This window comes from Scyliorhinus torazame, chromosome 13, assembly GCF_047496885.1.
Source record: "Scyliorhinus torazame isolate Kashiwa2021f chromosome 13, sScyTor2.1, whole genome shotgun sequence".
Lineage (NCBI taxonomy): Eukaryota > Metazoa > Chordata > Chondrichthyes > Carcharhiniformes > Scyliorhinidae > Scyliorhinus > Scyliorhinus torazame.
Genome location: NC_092719.1, coordinates 86,995,148 through 87,016,023, shown reverse-complemented (window position 1 = coordinate 87,016,023; position 20,876 = coordinate 86,995,148). Strand labels below are relative to the sequence as shown.

Here is a 20,876-nt window from a genome sequence, read left to right as displayed (position 1 = left end):
GAAATGCAGCGACAAATCTTTTTAGATGAGGGGCCGTAGCTACGGATTGAATAGATAGGTTATCATGAAATGATAAAAGGAGGGAATGACGAATGTGATATAAAATAGTTAGTTTGAATATATTAGTTACAGTAATGCAGATGTAGGCCAGTCTAAGTCTAGTGAATTCACAGACAAAGGATTTCAGAAAGCATGGCAAGGAAGGGGGGAGGGGTGTCTGGTGGAGGAGGAGAAAAGGTTGCTGGGTAACAAGAGGCCCAGGGTTAAGGAATGGGAAGTGAGCCAATTAGGATGTATGGCCAGGAGGGGTATAGGATGACCTATGGGAATCGTGTTATGAAACTTGATGCCATTTGAATGTAGTTGTAGAGATTCCTTTGTCTCCAATAGCACTCGATTCGGAAGACCCAGGAGGCAGCTTGTGTTCTGGGTTTTTGTGAAGCGAGTCAGACTTGCAAGTTGGTTAAAAATAAATAATACTATGCCTACAAATCCATCTCGAGTTTTATTGAGGCCAGACTGACGGGTAAAGAATCCAACATTTAACAGGGGCACTTTGAAATCCACACTGAGGCGTTCAAAGGGGCGGGAGGCTTTCACCAGGTGCGCACGGTCCAGCCGGTAGAAGTGTGGTTTGCACTCCTGGCAGTCCCTGGCGATTGTCCGTACTTCCTCGACGGAGTAGGGCAGGTTGCGGGTTTTTATGAAATGGTACAACTGTGTGACTCCCAGATGACAAAGGCTGTCGTGCAGGGTCCGGAGTCGGTCTACTTGTGCGCTGGCACATGTACCTCGGAATAGGGCGTCTGGGGCTCGTTGAGTTTGCCGGGGCGATACAAAATCTCGTAATTATAGGTGGATTGCTCGATCCTCCACCGCAAGATTTTATCGTTTTTGATCTTGCCCCGCTGCGTGTTATTGAACATGAAGGCTACCGACCGTTGGTCAGTGAGGAGAGTGTATCCCCTGCCGGCCAGGTAATGCCTCCAATGCCGCACAGCTTCAACGATAGCTTGGGCCTCTTTTTCGATGGATGAGTGCCGAATTTCTGAGGCATGAAGGGTGTGGGAAAAGAATTCCACGGGTCTGCCTGCCTGATTGAGGGCGGCGGCTAGGGCAACGTCCGATGCGTCGCTCTCTACTTGAAAGGGCAGTGTCTCGTATACTGCGTGCATCCCGGCCTTGGCGATATCGGCTCTGATACGGGCGAAGGCCTGCTGTGCCTCGGCCGTCAGGGGAAAATGGGTGGACTGAATGCGTGGGTGGGCCTTGTCCGCATAGTTTGGGACCCACTGGGCGTAGTACAAGAGCCCCAGGCAGCGTTTGAGGGCCTTGGGACAGTGGGGGAGGGGAAGCTCCATGAGGGGGCGCATGCGGCTGGGATCGGGCCCCAGAACTCCGTTCTGGACCACATAGCCGAGTATGGCTAAGCGGGTCGTGCTAAACACGCACTTCTCCTTGTTGTAGGTGAGGTTGAGGAGAGTGGCGGTGTGGCAGAAATTTGGCAAGGTTGGCATCGTGGTCCTGCTGGTCATGGCCGCAGATGGTGACGTTGTCTAGGTACGGGAAGGTGGCCCGCAAACCGTACCAGTCGACCATTCGGTCCATCTCCCTTTGGAAGACTGAGACCCCGTTAGTGACGCCGAAGGGAACCCTGAGGAAGTGATAGAGACGACCGTCCGCCTCGAAAGCGGTGTATAGACGGTCTGATTTACGAATGGGGAGCTGGTGATAGGCGGATTTAAGGTCTACCTTGAGAAGACCCGGTACTGTGCAATCTGATTGACCATATCAGGTGTGCGTGGGAGGGGGTACACGTCGAGCTGTGTATACTGATTGATGGTCTGGCTGTAGTCCACGACCATTCTGTGTTTATCCCCAGTTTTAACGACTACCACTTGGGCTCTCCAGGGGCTGTTGCTGGCCTCGATAGTGCCCTTCCGAAGCAGCCGCTGGATCTCGGACCTGATGAAGGTCCTGTCCTGGGTGCTGTACCGTCTGCTCCTAGTGGCGACGGGTTTGCAATCCAGGGTTAGATTGGCGAAGGGGGAAGATGGATCGACCTTTAGGATCGCGAGGCCGCACACAGTGAGGGGTGGTAGGGGCCCGCCGAATTTGAGGGTTAGGCTCTGGAGGTTACACTGGAAGTCCAGGCTGAGTAGTAAGGCAGCGCAGAGGTTAGGGAGGACTTAGAGGCGGAAGCCACTGAATACTACGCCCTGGACCGTGAGTGTGACCGTGCAGAAGCCCCAGATCGCGACGGAATGGGATCCACGAGGGGTAGAAGGGGTGGGCCGTGTGGCTGGTGGGGTAGGCCTGAATGTTACGTGAGGCAACCGTCATGGAGAGTGCTAGTTTCTTTGTTTCAGCTAGGTCGAGCGTGGCCCCTTCTAACAGTCTTTGGCGTATGAGGTCCGACCCAATCCCCGTACGAACGCGCCTGTTGGAATGTTCGGTGGCAGTAACGGCCTGACAGTCACAGTCCCAGACAAGTGGGATTAGGGCCCGCCAGAAGTCTTCTATGGACTCACCAGGGAGTTGAGAGCGAGTGGCGAGTACGTGCCTGGCAAAGAGCGTGCTCATTTTCTGTGCGTAGTTTTCTTTGAGAAGCGCCATGGCGTCGGCGTAGTTCGGGGCGTCCTGGATCAACGGAAACACGTTGGAGCTCAACCTTGAGTACAGGATCTGTATCTTCTGAGCCAAACAGTAACAGTCTTTGGCGTATGAGGTCCGACCCAATCCCCGTACGAACGCGCCCGTTGGACCAGCAGGCAGGGACTACCGGCGAACCTGTAGTACAGGTCCTACATTACATCACCTAATAGTGGTGCAACAGTGGTTTACCACACTGCCCCCATCCAGCACGGTTAACGCAAACTCAAAATTGCATCATAGAAACTGTGAGATATAAATTTCTTGTGTGAGACACAAGCCCCTATTAATTCCGTGCTGAAATGTGCTGCTAGAAAACTGTTTATAGTATGATTCGTCCTTGACCTGGCTTCGTTTTCCTCTCAGCATTGCTGAGGTTTCAATTGAATAATGTGGAGAAAAAGGGCAGGAGCAATGTTCGACTGGACCATGACAACGCAATTTATTGTGCAACGGGTTACCCTTGCCATAAGTCACTTCTGTTTAAGTAAGGACATGGACAAAAAACATTCAAAGGTTAGTACCTGATCAAGAATCAGTTTCTGGGCTGAAAGACACAGACTGATCTTCTCCTGCATGACAGCATCTTTTGAGATGCACAACGTTTCTGTTTTTCTTAAATCGGTCAATTGAAGAATAGCTTGGGCAAGAATCATTTGGGCACTGGGTGAAATAAACTGTCTTGTATTTAGTAGCTCTTTCATATCCTGTTTATGGAGTAAAGCATAGAAAATATAATTATTTTCAAAAAGCATAAAACAATACTAAAATGTAAAATTGGACAGAACAAGAAACTTGAAATCTCAGTGTGCTTGAGTAAAAGTGAATGCGCTTTCCACATTGGGCGATATTTCACAGCAGACCATGAAGGACGAGATACATAATGGAAATAACTGCGCATGGAACTTGTTTCGAATTTACAATCTGTAAAGTTGATGGGTTGTATCGGAATGGTGACAAAGGGCAACAAGTAAACCGTTTACTATGAGATCTTCAGATCTCTGACACAGCATGCCTGCAGCCACACTGGTGAGAACTCCCTCATTACCAACACCTCACTTCCTGTTTACACGTCATGACTATATATACGAATACACGTTCTAGATCGTCGCCATTTTAATTGGGACAATTCATATGCGCATACAAAGAACAATATTAAATGCGATAACAAGAGCATTGAATATTGGAATTGCACAGAGCATGAGCTTCATAGAAGAACCCATAGTGCAATAGGAGGCAATTCGGCCCATCAAATCTGCACCGACACTCCGAAAGAGCACCCTACCTAGGCTCGCTCTCCTGCCCTATCCCTATAATCCTGTGCACTGATCATAGCCAAGGACAGCACAGTAGCACAAGTGGCTAGCACTGTGACTTCACAGAGCCAGTGTCCCTGGTCCGTTTCCCAGCTTGGGTAACTGTGTGGGGTCTGCACATTCTCCCTGTGTCTACGTGGGTTTTCCTTCGGGTGCTCCGGTTTCCTCCCACAAGTCCCGAAAAACATGCTGTTAGTTGAATTGGACATTCTGAATGCTCCCTCTGTACCCGAACAGGAGCCAGAGTGTAGCGGCTGGGGGATTTTCACAGAAACTTCATTGCTGTGTTAATGTAAGCCTATTTGTGATACTGATAAAGATTATTATTAATATCAGATTTTCAAAGAGCAAACAATTTCTTGTTAATTATAGAATCATGCAACATAGAGGTGTATATTTAACCCTTCATGCCAAGGACAGCTTATTAAAAAGCTATCCAATTAGTTCCACTTCCCAGCCTCTGCCCAACAGCTGGACTTTTTTTAAATTTCAAAAGTACTTGGGCAGGATTCTCCGTTGGCTGATGCCGAAATCGGGAAACGCGATTGGGCGGAGAATCGGTTCCGACGCCGAAATCGCAGCAGGCGCCGATTTGACGCCAAATCGGAATTCTCCGTCAATTCAACAACGGCGTCAATATGGTCCAGAACGCACATACAGTAGACACCATTTGTATATCATTAGCATGCCTCCAATGGATCAAGTATTCTCCGCCTCCAATGAATCAAGGTCCCGATGACGCTGTTTACTTGTGCTTTTAAAAATCGTGAAACCGGCATTGTGGCTGATGAGGGAGAGAGGAGGTAGGACACAGAGAGGCTCCCCGCCATCTGGCACTGCCAGTCTTGGAGGCCCACTCTGATCTCGACCAGTGCTAACCACTGTGCTACCGTGCCGCCCAATGTGACAACGTGTGTCCATATTTTTTGCCCTAGCCCCCATCACTAAACTGTTGCCTGCACCCGTGTCAACTTACCTGTTGTCTAGCTTTATGGCCTTCCAGATCCTAATGCTATGACTTGGCGGATTCCACATGGTACATCAGGGGTAGAGGCCTGAGTCCTCGTTGGCGGCTGCCTTCTGGGGAGACCGGCCTGCTGCTCAGCTGTCCCAGGTGGTGTGGTCCCGCCCTGTTCTGCCCGCTGCCAATCGAACGCGCCAGGTGCTGTGGTGTTCCAGCACCTCTCCTGCGGGAGTCACTGGCACAGACCCCATCACCTCCTCCTCCCATGTGGTGGCCCCCGGGCTACTCCATGGGATCGGGGTGCAAGCGGAGCTATCCCCTGAGCTCCCCCCCCCCCCCAATCTGGCGCTACCACTCCTAGAGGCCCACTCTGATCTCGACCAGGGTCTAGCGGCCATGGAGCACAGGGAATGTGCCACGTCCCTCTGGGACTGCGCCACCTTCCCCCTGCTTTGTTGGCTTCGCTGTGAAAAAGTTTCACCAATCTGTGTATGGTCGACGTTTCATAATCATCACGGATCACAATCCACTGCTTGGTCTTTTCAAGGAAGACAAGGCAATTCCACCCATTGCCTTCGCCAAGATCCAGCATTGGGTCCTCCTGCTAGTTGCCTACCAGTATTCATTTGAGCATCGTCCCAGCACCCAGATAGCAAACGTGGATGCATTAAGCCGACTGCCTTTGCTGACATGCCCTCCTTCTACTCCAAGAACAGATGAGGTAGTGGCCACACTCAACTTTACAGACTCGTTAGCCATAACAGTGAGCGGTCGCAGGCTGACACGGTTCTCTCGAATGTACAACACATTGTTCGAGATGGACGTCAGCATAGTCAGTTGCCTGGTGGGTTCCAGGCATTTTCGACAAAGATGTTTGAATTTAGCATTGAGTACAGCATCCTGTTGTGGGGCATGCATGTCATCGTCCCAAGCAAGGGCCAAGACACATTCCTGAGAAATCTACACAACAGGCACCTAGTGGTGTCCAAAATGCAAATGTTAGCACATAGCAACATTTGACGGAGAGCCCTGGTGGCCAACATAGGGAGGGTAGCCCAGCAGTGTGTTAAATGTCAGGAGCATCAAATGCTCCCACCAGCTGCTCCTCTTCACCCATGGGAATGGCCGGGGAGACCATGGGCGCATTTCCACGCCAATTTTGCCAGTCCGCTTCAAGGCCCGATGTTCCTGCCCCTGATAGATGCCCAATCTAAGTGATTAAAACTCCATAGGATGTCAGCGACCACTTCTATGGCAACCATTGAAAAACTAGAACAAAAACAGAAAATACTGGACCATTTCAGCAGGACTGACAGCATCAGTGGAGACAAAAGGGAGCTAACGTTTTGAGTCTGGATGACTCTTTGTCAAAGCTAGAGAGAACTGGAAATGGGATAGATTGGAGGCTTCAAACCCATCTTAGTATGGCTTGATGGCCAGTTCTGTGAAAAATTTCTCGGGAGAGGAAAGTTATAGTCAAGCCAAGTCTAATGCCCGTAGAGGCTAATACATAACCCCAAGGGCGGCAAGGTGCTGAAATGAGAGAGGTCGTAGATACAGATTCTGACATGGAAAATCAGGCGTTGGAGGTCTCAACGCAGCAGCCTCAGACAGTGCATCCACGATGATGGTTTGATCGGAAGCAGAGCTCACCGTTCAGATGTACACCCATTCTGCAAGCTTGTTAATATCGCCATGTATTTTGTTTCTATCTTCCTCTGTATTAAATATTACTTTTAATTTGGTATCATCAGCAAACTTTGACACTGAATTTCCAATTCCCGACTCCAAATCATTTAAGTTAATAATGAACACAAACACACAAAAGAAATGGACCAGTTTGTTCAACGAGCCTGGCTCACAACAGTGATCCTAGCACCAAGCCTGTGGAACATCACTTACCATCTCCCACTAGTCAGAACAACTACCTTTAACCCCAACTCTCTCCATTCTGTTTTGTAGATAATTTGCTGTCTATTTTGCTACTTGTTCCCTAATTCCACAGGTTCCAGTAGGCCTTGTGGCACAGTGGTCGCGCTCCTACAGATGGACCAGAAGCTCCCAGTTTGGGTCCAACACAGGGACTTGTTGGCCACAGGAGTGTTCAATGCGGTTCAATGGGCTGATAAGCAGCTCAGAAATCCTTCCACCATTTCCTCCCTATTCCCCCCCAAAACAGGATATGGAAACAAATCTATGCTAACAACGACAACTACACAGGCTCTAACTGTAGATATACATTCAATATATCATCAAAGGCTTTTGGAATACCCATGTATATTGCACCACTGCATTAACCTTGTCGTTTAAATTTTTGATGGAATTTGGCCATCACTGGCTGAGCAAATATTTGTTGCCCGTCCATAATTGCCCTCGAGAAGGACGCTGCCCTGAGAAAGCTGCACTCATCCAGGCAAGTGGATGGTATTTCATTACACTCCTGACTTGTGCCTTGTAAATGGTGGACAGGCTTTGGGGATTCAGGAGGTGAGACCTTCCCTTGTAGCTACAGTATTAAAAGTCCAATTCAGTTTCTGATCAATGATAACCCCCAGGATGTTGATTGTGGGGGTTCAGTGATGGTAATGCATTGAATGTCAAGGGGCAATCTCTCTTGTAGGAGATAGTCATTGCCTTGCACCTGTGTGTCGTGAATGTAACTTGTAACTTGTCAGCCCAAGCCCGGATATTGTCCAGCTTTGCTGCACTTGGACATGGACTGCTTCATTATCTGAGGAGTCGAGAATGGTGCTGAACATTGTGCAGTCATCCGCAAACATCCCCACTTCTGATCTTGTGATGGAAGGGAGGTCATTGATTAGCAGCTAAAGATGGTTGGGCCTAGGACACTACTCTGAGGAACTCCTGCAGTGATGTCCTGGAGCTGGGATGATTGACCTCCAACCACCACAACCATCTTCCTTTGTGCCAGGTATGACTCCAACCAATGGAGAGTTTTCCCCCTGATTCCCATTGAGCCAGGACTCCTTGATGCCATACTCGGTCAAATGCTGCCTTGATGTCAAAGGCAGTCACTTTGGCATCACCTCTGACATTCAGCTGTTTTGTTTGAACCAAGGCTTTAATAAGACAAGGAGCTGAGTGACCCTGGCGGAACCCAAACTGAGCATCCGTGAGCAGGTTATTGCTAAGTAAGTGCTGCTTGATAGCACTGTTGATTACTCCTTCCATCATTTTGCTGATGATGGAGAGTAGACTGATAGGGCAGTAATGGGCTGGGTTGGATTTGTGCTGTTTATTGTGTCAGGACGCACCTTGGTAATTTTCCACATTGCCGGGTAGATGCCAGTGTTGTAGCTGTACTGGAACAGCTTGGTAAGGGGTGCAGCCAGTTCCGGAGCTTGTGTCTTCAGTACTATTGCCGGAATATTGTCAGGGACCATAGCCTTTGCAGGCAACTCACCACCACCTTCTGAAGGGCAGAGAGGGATTGTCAATAAATGCTGGCCTAACCACCGATGCCCACATCCCATAAATTAATTTTTTAAAATGTTTTTTTTAAATATTCAGTACCTTCAGCCGTTTCATGTGGAGTGAATTGTATTGGCTGATGGCTGACATCTGTGATGCTGGGGTTCTCCGGAGGAGATCAAGATGGATCATCCACTCAGCACTTCTGGCTGAAGATTGTTGCGATTACCTCAGCCTTGTCTTTTGCACACATGTGCTGGGCTCCTCCATCATTGAGGATGGGGATATTTGTGGAGCCTCTCCTTCCAGTGAGTTGTTTATTGTCCACCACCATTCACGGCTGGATGAGGGAGGACTGCAGAGCTTAGATCTGATGTGTTTGTTATGGATATGCTTAACTCTGTATATTACTTGCTGCTTATGCTGTTTGACACACAAGTAGTCCTGTGTTGTAGCTTCACCAAGTTAACACATCATTTTTTGGTATACCTGATGTTACTCCTGGCATGCTCACCTGCACTCTTCATTGAACCAGGATTTGAAGTTTATCCCATTTAGCACAGTGATAGTGCCACACAACACAATGGAGGATATCCTCAATGTGAAGACGGGACTTTGTCTCCACAAGGACTGTGTGGTGGTCACTTCTACTGATACTGTTGTGGACAGATCCATCTGCAGCAGGCAGGTTGGTGAGGATGAGGTCAAATATGTTTGTCCCTCCGGTTGGTTCCCTCACCACCTGCTGCAGTCCCAGTATAGCAGCTGTGTCCATTAGGACTGGCCAGCTCGGTCTGTGGTACTACCGAGCCACTCTTGATAGTCATTGAAGCCCCCACCCAGAGCATATTCTGCACCCTTGCCACCCTCAGTGCTTCCTCCAAGTGGTGTTCAACATGGAGGAGTACTGATTCATCAGCAGATGGTGGCCGGCACATGGTAATCAGCAGGAGGTTTCCTTGCCCATGTTTAACCTGAAGCCATGAGACTTCATGGGGTCCGGAGTCAATGTTGAGGTCTCCCAGGGCAACACCCTCCCGACTGCATATCACTGTGCCACCATTTCTGCTGGGTCTGTCCTGCCGGTGAGACAGGACATACACAGGAATTGTGATAGTGGTGTCTGGGGCATTATCAGAAAGGGATGATTCTGTGAGTATGACTTTGTCAGGCTGTTGCTTGACTAGTCTGTGAGACAGCTCTCCCAACTTTAACACATGCCCCCAGATGTTAGTAAGGAGGACTTTGCAGAGTCGACAGGACTGGATTTTGTTGTGTTCGGTTACTTCCTTCATCATGATGGTACACATAGAACACAAATATATGATTGCTACAAGTATTTATTTTTGATGGTAACCATGCATTTCTATGTACAAATGATTCCATGTCCGCTACGGTAAAACCATGGAGGAAGATGCCTGTCCTGTTGTCCATCCTACGACCAAGTGCCCACCTCCCGTCCGCCCTTCAATATATGTATGTCTATCAGTGTCTGGTTCCACCTGCTGGCGGGAGGTCATAACATGTATTGGTCAGTGGCTATGTACAGTGGTGCTATTATATACAAATATATACATTGGTACAACTATGTACAATTATACATAAATATGCCTATATGCATATCACCACAGGTTTGCTGTTGCCGTTTCCAGTGCCTGGTTTGATGCCGGGTGGTCCGTCCACTTTCATTCCTTTTTTGTGTTTTCGTAACGGTTGAATACAACTGAGTGGCTTGCTCGGCCATTTCAGAGGCATTTAAGAGTCAACCAAATTGCTGTGGGTCTGAAGTCACATGTCGGCCAGACTAAGAAAGGATGGCAGATTTCCTCCTATTCGTGAACCAGATGGGTTTTTATGACAATTGACAATGGTTTCCTGGTCACCATTAGACATTTAATTCCAGATATTTTATTGAGTTTTTAAAAAAATTCTGCCACCTGCCGTGGTGAGATTTTAACCCAGGTCCCCAGGTCATTATCCTGGAACTCTGGATTACTAGTCCAGTGACAATACCACTACGCCACCACCTCCCCAAATCTAATGAACCTTCTCTGAAGGGATATTCTTCCCCAACACCCTCCTCTGACCCAAATCTCCACCCGTCAGCCTCTTAAAAGCTTCAATTAGGGTGTGTATACACAGGTGCAATAGCATTGCCTGCCCCACTGCCCCAGATGGGGGACGGGCAATTAGGTGACAGGAGAGGTACTCATAGAATCCATATTCATAGAATCCTTGCAATGCAGAAAGAGGTGATTCAGCCCATGGAGTCTGCATCAACCCTCCTGAATAAGCACACCACCCAGAGCCACTTCCCTGACCCCATCCCTGCAAACAAATCTAACCTGCACATCTTTGGTCACAAAGGGACAATTTGGCATGGCCAGTCCACCTAACCTGCACATCTTTGGACTGTGGGGGAAAATTGGAGCACCCGGAGGAAATCCACGCAGACATGGAGAGAAATTGCAAACTCCACAGAGTCACCCAAGGTTGGAATAGAACCCAGGTCCTTGGCGTTGTGAGGCAGCAATGCTATGCACTGTGCCACCTTTAGAAGCCAGAGAATTTTATCTCACCCACCCTTCCATCAACAGGCCCATGGCCTGAACTTTTCAGTTGATGTGTGATTCTGATTGGCAGGCACAGATGGAGATGCAAATCCCAGTCCCACCAACACCGACAGCAATCACACGCTGGCTGTCCAATTAAACGCTGGATACTGTAAAGCCAACTCATTTCTCCAATGACTATTTGTGGGCCCACCAGCAGGCAGTCAGTGATCAAATGGGAGACACTGCTGCCAGATGATGGCAAGAGGAAGTCTCCACATGCTTGGAAAGAGGTAGCATTGATAGTGAGCAGCCACGGGCTTGTCTGAAGGATCTGGGTGCCGTGTTGGAAGAGGGTAAATAACCTTGTCTGCTCTGCGTGGGTGAATAAGGAAGCCCCTTAGCATCTTGAATGAATGTATATGTGTGTGCACGCATTTGGTGGAGCTGGAAGGTGTAACATCATCAGTTTGAGACACAAACAAGGCCTGAGCCCAACAAGACTGGTTAGGGCTAGGCAGGACCATAGAATCCCCACAGTGCAGAAGGAGGCCATTCAGCCCATCGACTCTGCACGGATCCTCTGAAAGAGAACCCTACCTAGGCCTACTCCCCCACCCTATGCAAGTAATCCCACCTAACCTACAGGTCAATTTCACCATGGTCAGTCCACCAAACCTGCACATCTTTGGACAGTGGGAGGAAACCGGAGCACCAGAGGAAGCCTACGCAGACACAAGGAGAAAGTGCAAACTCCAAACAGACAGTCACCCAAGACCAGAAGTCCCTGATGCTGTGATGCAGCAGTGCTAAACACTATGCTACCATGCCCCCGGGGAGCTTCTGAAACATGCTGAGCATATGGATTAGCAAAGTTGCGGGGGAGCTTGTACACCTCCTTGTCTTCTACAGGGCAAGAGGAAGCACAATGCGCTGGTGGTGGAGTTCCAAATCTGAGAGGTGATGGAGGAGAATATTTTAGAGTTGGCATGCAAACAGGGGGTTAGAACTACTGGATTTTTGAGGAGAGTTAGACTGTAGGGGACACAAGACTTCAGAAAGGAAAGTTCATAACATAGAACATAGAACATAGAACAATACAGCGCAGTACAGACCCTTCGGCCCACGATGTTGCACCGAAACAAAAGCCATCTAACCTACACTATGCCATTATCATCCATATGTTTATCCAATAAACTTTTAAATGCCCTCAATGTTGGCGAGTTCACTACTGTAGCAGGTAGGGCATTCCACGGCCTCACTACTCTTTGCGTAAAGAACCTACCTCTGACCTCTGTCCTATATCTATTACCCCTCAGTTTAAAGTTATGTCCCCTCGTGCCAGCCATATCCATCCGCGGGAGAAGGCTCTCACTGTCCACCCTATCCAACCCCCTGATCATTTTGTATGCCTCTATTAAGTCTCCTCTTAACCTTCTTCTCTCCAACGAAAACAACCTCAAGTCCGTCAGCCTTTCCTCATCAGATTTTCCCTCCATACCAGGCAACATCCTGGTAAATCTCCTCTGCACCCGCTCCAAAGCCTCCACGTCCTTCCTATAATGCGGTGACCAGAACTGTACGCAATACTCCAAATGCGGCCGGACCAGAGTTCTGTACAGCTGCAACATGACCTCCCGACTCCGGAACTCAATCCCTCTACCAATAAAGGCCAACACTCCATAGGCCTTCTTCACAACCCTATCAACCTGGGTGGCAACTTTCAGGGATCTATGTACATGGACACCGAGATCCCTCTGCTCATCCACACTTTCAAGAACTTTACCATTAGCCAAATATTCCGCATTCCTGTTATTCCTTCCAAAGTGAATCACCTCACACTTCTCTACATTAAACTCCATTTGCCACCTCTCAGCCCAGCTCTGCAGCTTATCTATATCCCTCTGTAACCTGCTACATCCTTCCACACTATCGACAACACCACCGACTTTAGTATCGTCTGCAAATTTACTCACCCACCCTTCTGCGCCTTCCTCTAGGTCATTGATAAAAATGACAAACAGCAACGGCCCCAGAACAGATCCTTGTGGTACTCCACTTGTGACTGTACTCCAGTCTGAACATTTCCCATCAACCACCACCCTCTGTCTTCTTTCAGCTAGCCAATTTCTGATCCACATCTCTAAATCACCCTCAATCCCCAGCCTCCGTATTTTTTGCAATAGCCTACCATGGGGAACCTTATCAAACGCTTTGCTGAAATCCATATACACCACATCAACTGCTCTACCCTCGTCTACCTGTTCAGTCACCTTCTCAAAGAACTCAATAAGGTTTGTGAGGCATGACCTACCCTTCACAAAGCCATGCTGACTATCCCTGATCATATTATTCCTATCTAGATGATTATAAATCTTGTCCCTTATAATCCCCTCCAAGACTTTACCCACTACAGACGTGAGGCTCACCGGTCTATAGTTGCCAGGGTTGTCTCTGCTCCCCTTTTTGAACAAAGGGACCACATTTGCTGTCCTCCAGTCCTCTGGCACTATTCCTGTAGCCAATGATGACATAAAAATCAAAGCCAAAGGTCCAGCAATCTCTTCCCTGGCCTCCCATAGAATCCTAGGATAAATCCCATCAGGTCCCGGGGACTTATCTATTTTCAGCCTGTCCAGAATTGCCAACACCTCTTCCCTACGTACCTCAATGCCATCTATTCTATTAGCCTGGGGCTCAGCATTCTCCTCCACAACATTATCTTTTTCCTGAGTGAATACTGACGAAAAATATTCATTTAGTATCTCACCTATCTCTTCAGACTCCACACACAATTTCCCATCCCTGTCCTTGACTGGTCCTACTCTTTCCCTAGTCATTCGCTTATTCCTGACATACCTATAGAAAGCTTTTGGGTTTTCCTTGATCCTTCCTGCCAAATACTTCTCATGTCCCCTCCTTGCTCGTCTTAGCTCTCTCTTTAGATCCTTCCTCGCTACCTTGTAACTATCCATCGCCCCAACCGAAACTTCACACTTCATCTTCACATAGGCCTTCTTCTTCCTCTTAACAAGAGATTCCACTTCCTTGGTAAACCACGGTTCCCTCGCTCGACGCCTTCCTCCCTGTCTGACCGGTACATACTTATCAAGAACACGCAGTAGCTGATCCTTGAACAAGCCCCACTTATCCAGTGTGCCCAACACTTGCAGCCTACTTCTCCACCTTATCCCCCCCAAGTCACGTCTAATGGCATCATAATTGCCCTTCCCCCAGCTATAACTCTTGCCCTGCGGTGTATACTTATCCCTTTCCATCATTAACGTAAACGTCACCAAATTGTGGTCACTGTCCCCAAAGTGCTCTCCTACCTCCAAATCCAACACCTGGCCTGGTTCATTACCCAAAACCAAATCCAACGTGGCCTCGCCTCTTGTTGGCCTGTCAACATATTGTTTCAGGAAACCCTCCTGCACACACTGTACAAAAAACGACCCATCTATTGTACTCGAACTATATATTTTCCAGTCAATATTTGGAAAGTTAAAGTCTCCCATAATAACTACCCTGTTACTTTCGCTCATATCCAGAATCATCTTCGCCATCCTTTCCTCTACATCCCTAGAACTATTAGGAGGCCTATAAAAAACTCCCAACAGGGTGACCTCTCCTTTCCTGTTTCTAACTTCAGCCAATACTACCTCGGAAGAAGAGTCCCCATCTAGCATCCTCTCCGCCACCGTAATACTGCTCTTGACTAGCAGCGCCACACCTCCCCCTCTTTTGCCTCCTTCTCTGAGCTTACTAAAACACCTAAACCCCGGAACCTGCAACATCCATTCCTGTCCCTGCTCTATCCATGTCTCCGAAATGGCCACAACATCGAAGTCCCAGGTACCAACCCACGCTGCCAGTTCCCCTACCTTGTTTCGTATACACATGGAGTGCAAGGTTTAGTCACTGTTCTTCGCTGTTCTTGCATCAGTATATCTTTGAATTGCATAATTCCCATGTGCAGAATGCAGCAGCAGCAATTTACTCTGCTTCTCTCATGCCCATGTATACAATCTCCATTGTTAAACTATTGGATTGCTGAGTTTCAGATTTGATGATGCTATGGACAGTTTGGAGGTGTCCCTTTAAGGACAGATGCCTCTTTACCTCTGGAAAAAATGAGCATGATGATTCACAGAGTAATTGCACAAGAATTGTTTACACCTACCACACTCTTTTCTCCATCTCTAACCTTATAGCCTGCCTTGGATTTTGAGGGTTTCCTGCCTGTTTGTCCATTACACTAGTTTAGCACAGGGTAGTTTAGCACAGGGCTAAATCGTTGGCTTTGAAAGCAGACCAAGGCAGGCCAACAACATGATTCAATTCCCGTACCAGCCTCCCCAAACAGGCGCCGGAATGTAACGACCAGGGGGTTTTCACAGTAATTTCATTTGAAGCCTTCTTGTGACATGAAGCGAATTTCATTTCATTTTTCATTTTCATTAAAACACGTGGGATGTTTCAAATTTGCACGCATTGCCACTTCATTGGCAGAATTGATCTGTTAATTGATGTCGGGCAGACTGCTGACATTCGGTCATGCCTGCCACCCAAGTATCACGATGCGGCATACTAATGTTGGGAACCCCTCCCGATCTCAGCACACACTGGACGATGCTCCGCCCCCCTCCAAAATGGCGTAAGCTGCATGCTGTCGGGATGACCTCAGGACGTTATCGGAGGCTCTCACCCCCGATGCTCCCCCCCGCGATGGGCTGAGTTACTGACGGCGTCGTTATTTTCGGGAACTCGGCGTGGCGGCTGCGGACTAAGTGCAGCGACGGCAAAGTTGGGGGCGGGGGGGGGAGCTGATCTGCGACAGGGAGGGCTTTGGCGGGGGGTGGTCCAGGGGTGGAGAGCTTGGCCAAAGGGGGTCACTATTTGGCATGCCGGGTACGCATGCGTCCAGCGCCGCCACAGTCGGGGGGGGGGGGCCCATTCCGCTGGCCGGGGGGGGCTTTGGCGGGGGCTGGGGGGACTGGTGGGGTTTACATGGCGCGGCTGCCAGACCCCCACCGGGCAGAGCATTAGTGGGCGGGCGGTGCCGACGTTTTGGTCGTAATACTAGACATGCACCGGACATAGCCTCAAAATCGGAGAATCGGGCAACACGGTGGCGCAGTGGGTTAGCCCTGACGCCTCACAGCGGCGCGGTCCCGGGTTCGATCCCGGCTCTGGGTCACTGTCTCATAGAATTTACAGTGCAGAAGGAGGCCATTCGGCCCATCGAGTCTGCACCGGCTCTTGGAAAGAGCACCCTACCCAAGGTCAACACCGCCACCCTATCTCCATAACCCAGTAACCTCACCCAACACTAAGGGCAATTTTGGACACTAAGGGCAATTTATCATGGCCAATCCACCTAACCTGCACATCTTTGGACTGTGGGAGGAAACCGGAGCACCCGGAGGAAACCCACGCACACACGGGGAGGATGTGCAGACTCCGCACAGACAGTGACCCAAGCCGGAATCGAACCTGGGACCCTGGAGCTGTGAAGCAATTGTGCTATCCACAAGGCTACCGTGCTGTCCATGTGGAGTTTGCACATTCTCCCCGTGTTTGCGTGGGTTTTTCCCCCACAACCTAAAGATAGGCGGATTGGCCACACTAAATTGCCCCTTAATTGGATAAAAATTAATTGGGCACTCCAAATTTTTTTATTTTAAAAAAAATTTAAATCGGAGAATCCAGCCCTATGTTTTCCTGCCGGAGCTGAATTGCACCAGTTTTACGATCCACTTGCAGTCATAAAGCAGAATGCAATTGAATGTTCCATGCCATGCAAATTTATGCATGGGATGAAGTACAAGGGATTCCCAGGGAACCCTACTATTGCGCAGCGCGGTCTGATAGCAAGGCCATCCCTCCCTCTGCAGCGCAAATCGGCCTCTACACTGCCCCCGACATAAATTGGCTCCGACCCACTAACACAGCCCCAATCCCCCGGATTTCCTGGGTCCCCTCCCTATCCCCAAGTACGGGGATAACCCAACTCACCCCCCTCCCAAGATCCCTGTATAAGGGGACACCACATAGTGACCCCTGTAATAGGGGGAGAGTGACCCCCAATAGAGACCCCTGTAATAGGGACCTTGCAATAACTCCTGGACGATATGGTAGCACATTGGGGAGCACTGTTGCTTTATAGAAGCAGGGACCTGGGTTCAATTCCCAGCTTGGGTCACTGTCTGTGTGGAGTCTGCACATTCTCCCAGTGTCTGCGTGGGTTTCCTCTGGGTGCTCTGGTTTCCTCCCAAAAGTCCCGATAAACATGCTTGTTAGGTGAATTGGACATTCTGAATTCTCCCTCAGTGTACTTGAACAGGCGCCGGAGTTCGGTAACTAGGGGGTTTTCACAGTAACTTCATTGCCGAGTTAATGTAAGTCTACTTGTGACACAAATAAAGATTATAATAATAGGGGAACCTCCCCACAGGGGGCCTAATAATATTCTTGCAATAGTATTGAAGACATGTGCTCCAGAACTTGCCACGCCACTAGCCAAACTGTTCCCAGACAGCTACAACACTGACATCGACCTGGCAATGAGGAAATCTGCCCAGGTATGTCTGTACACAAAAAGCAGGACAAATCGAACATTACTGCCCCATCAGGAATAGTAAGGCGAAAAAGTCACTGATAGGAGTAGTCTATAGGCCACCAAATAGTGACATCATGGTGGGGCAGGCAATAAACAAAGAAATAACTGATCCATGTAGAAATGGCATAGCAGTTATCATGGGGGATTTTAATCTACATGCCGATTGGTTTAACCAGGTCGGTCAAGGCAGCCTTGAGGAGGAGTATATAGAATGTATCCGTGATAGTTTCCTAGAACAGTATGTAATAGAACCTACGAGGGAACAAGCGGTCCTAGATCTGGTCCTGTGTAATGAGACAGGATTGATTCAGGATCTCATAGTTAGGGATCCTCTTGGAAGGAGCGATCACAATATGGTGGAATTTAAAATACAGATGGAGGGTGAGAAGATAAAATCAAACACTCGTGTTTTGTGCTTAAACAACGGGGATTACAATGGGATGAGAGAAGAGCTAGCTAAGAACATAGAACATTACAGCGCAGTACAGGCCCTTCGGCCCTCGATGTTGCGCCGACCTGTAAAACCACTCTAAAGCTCATCTACACTATTCCCTTATCGTCCATATGTCTATCCAATGAGCATTTGAATGCCCTTAGTGTTGGCGAGTCCACTACTGTTGCAGGCAGGGCATTCCATGCCCTTACTACTCTCCGAGTAAAGAACCTACCTCTGACATCTGTCTTATATCTATCTCCCCTCAATTTAAAGCTATGTCCTCTCGTGCTAAACATCACCATCCGAGGAAAAAGGCTCTCACTGTCCACCCTATCCAATCCTCTGATCATCTTGTATACCTCAATTAAGTCACCTCATAACCTTCTTCTCTCTAACGAAAACAGCCTCAAGTCCCTCAGCCTTTCCTCATAAGATCTTCCCTCCAACATTCTGGTAAATCTCCTCTGCACCCTTTCCAATGCTTTCACATCCTTCCTATAATGTGGCGACCAGAATTGCACGCAATACTCCAAATGCGGCTGCACCAGAGTTTTGTACAGCTGCAACTTGACCTCATGGCTCCTAAACTCAATCCCTCTACCAATAAAAGCTAACACACATTATGCCTTCTTAACAACCCTCTCAAACAGGGTGGCAACTTTCAGGGATCTATGTACATGGACACCGAGATCTCTCTGCTCATCCACACTGCCAAGAATCTTACCATTAGCCCAGTACTCTGTCTTCCTGTTATTTCTTCCAAAATGAATCACCTCACACTTTTCTGCATTAAACTCCATTTACCACCTCTCAGCCCAGCACTGCAGCTTATCTATGTCCCTCTGTAACTTGTAACATCCTTCCGCACTGTCCACAACTCCACCGACTTTAATGTCATCTGCAGATGTACTCACCCATCCTTCTACGCCCTCCTCCAGGTCATTTATAAAAATGACAAACAGCAGTGGCCCCAAAACAGATCCTTGTGGTACACTACTAGTAACTGGACTCCAGGCTGAACACTTCCCATCAACCACCACCCTTTGTCTTCTTCCAGCTAGCCAATTTCTGATCCAAGCTGCTAAATCTCCCTGAATCCCATGCTTCTGTATTTTCTGCAGTAGCCTACCATGGGGAACCTTATCAAACGCTTTACTGAAATCCATATACACCACACCAACTGCTTTACCCTCATCCACCTGTTTGGTCACCTTCTCAAAGAACTCAATAAGGTTTGTGAGGCATGACCTACCCTTCACAAAACCGTGTTGACTATGTCTAATCAAATTATTCCTTTCCAGATGATTATACACCCTATCTCTTATAAACCTTTCCAAGATTTTGCCCACAACAGAAGTAAGGTTCACTGGTCTATAGTTACCGGGGTTGTCTCTACTCCCCTTCTTGAACAAGGGGACAACATTTGCTATCCTCCCGTCTTCTGGCACTATTCCTGTAGACAAAGATGACTTAAAGATCAAAGCCAAAGGCTCAGCAAGGTAGACTGGAAGCAAAGACTTTATGGTGAAACAGTTGAGGAACAGTGGAGAACCTTCCAAGCGATTTTTCACAGTGCTCAGCAAAGGTTTATACCAACAAAAAGGAAGGACGGTAGAAAGAGGGAAAATCGACCGTGGATATCTAAAGAAATAAGGGAGAGTATCAAATTGAAGGAAAAAGCATACAAAGTGGCAAATATTAGTGGGAGACGAGAGGACTGGGAAATCTTTAGGGGGCAACAGAAAGCTACCACAAAAGCTATAAAGAAGAGAAAGATCGATTATGAGAGTAAACTTGCTCAGAATATAAAAACAGATAGTAAAAGTTTCTACAAATATATAAAACAATATATAAAATATATTGGATAAGCATATGGATGATAATGGCATAGTGTAGGTTAGATGGCTTTTGTTTCGGTGCAACATCGTGGGCCGAAGGGCCTGTACTGCGCTATATTTTATGTTCTAAAACAAAAAAGAGTGGCTAAGGTAAATATTGGCCCTTTAGAGGATGAGAAGGGAGATTTAATAATGGGGGATGAGGAAATCGCTGAGGAACTGAACAGGTTTTTTGGGTCGGTCTTCACAGTGGCAGACACAAATAACATGCCAGTGACTGATAGAAATGAGGCTATGACAGGTGAGGACCTTGAGAGGATTGTTATCACTAATGAGGTAGTGATGGGCAAGCTAATGGGGCTCAAGGTAGACTAGTCTCCTGGCCCCGATGGAATGCATCCCAGAGTGCTAAAAGAGATGGCTAGGGAAATTGCAAATGCACTAGTGATAATTTACCAATTTTCACTAAATTCTGGGGTGGTCCCGGCGGATTGGAAATTAGCAAATGTGACACCACTGTTTAAAAAAGGAGGTAGGCAGAAAGTGGGTAATTATAGGCCAGTGAGCTTACCTTTGGTAGTAGGGATGATGCTGGAATCTATCACCAAGGAAGAATTAGCGAGGCATCTGGATGGAAATTGTCCCATTGGGCAGACGCAGCATGAGTTCGTAAAGGGCAGGTCGTGCCTAACTAATTTAGTGGAATTTTTTGAGGACATTAAAAGTGCGGTAGATAATGGGAAGCCAATGGATGTGGTATATCTGGATTTCCAGAAAGCCTTGACAAGGTGCCACACAAAAGTTTTCTGCATAAGATAAAGATGCATGGCATTAAGGGGAAAGTAGTAGCATGGAGAGAGGATTGGTTAATTAATAGAAAGCAAAGAGTGGGAATTAATGGGTGTTTCTCTGGTTGGCAATCAGTAGCTAGTGGTGTCTCTCACGGATCAGTGTTGGGCCCACAATTGTTCACAATTTACACAGATGATTTGGAGTTGGGGACAAAGGGCAATGTGTCCAAGTTTGCAGACGACACTAAGATGAGTGGTAAAGCAAAAAGTGCA

General features: G+C 48.0%; 1 protein-coding gene across 2 annotated transcripts in view; it reads right to left on the bottom strand.

Annotated features, from left to right (window-relative positions):
* Window positions 1–20,876, bottom strand: part of LOC140388177 (cilia- and flagella-associated protein 54-like) — a 948,449-nt gene that overhangs the window by 226,201 nt on the left and 701,372 nt on the right. For both annotated transcript variants that reach the window (XM_072471937.1, XM_072471938.1), the window contains one exon: window positions 3,177–3,359. In XM_072471937.1, coding sequence (XP_072328038.1) covers window positions 3,177–3,359 — 183 coding nt within the window. The remainder of the gene's footprint in view (window positions 1–3,176; window positions 3,360–20,876) is intronic.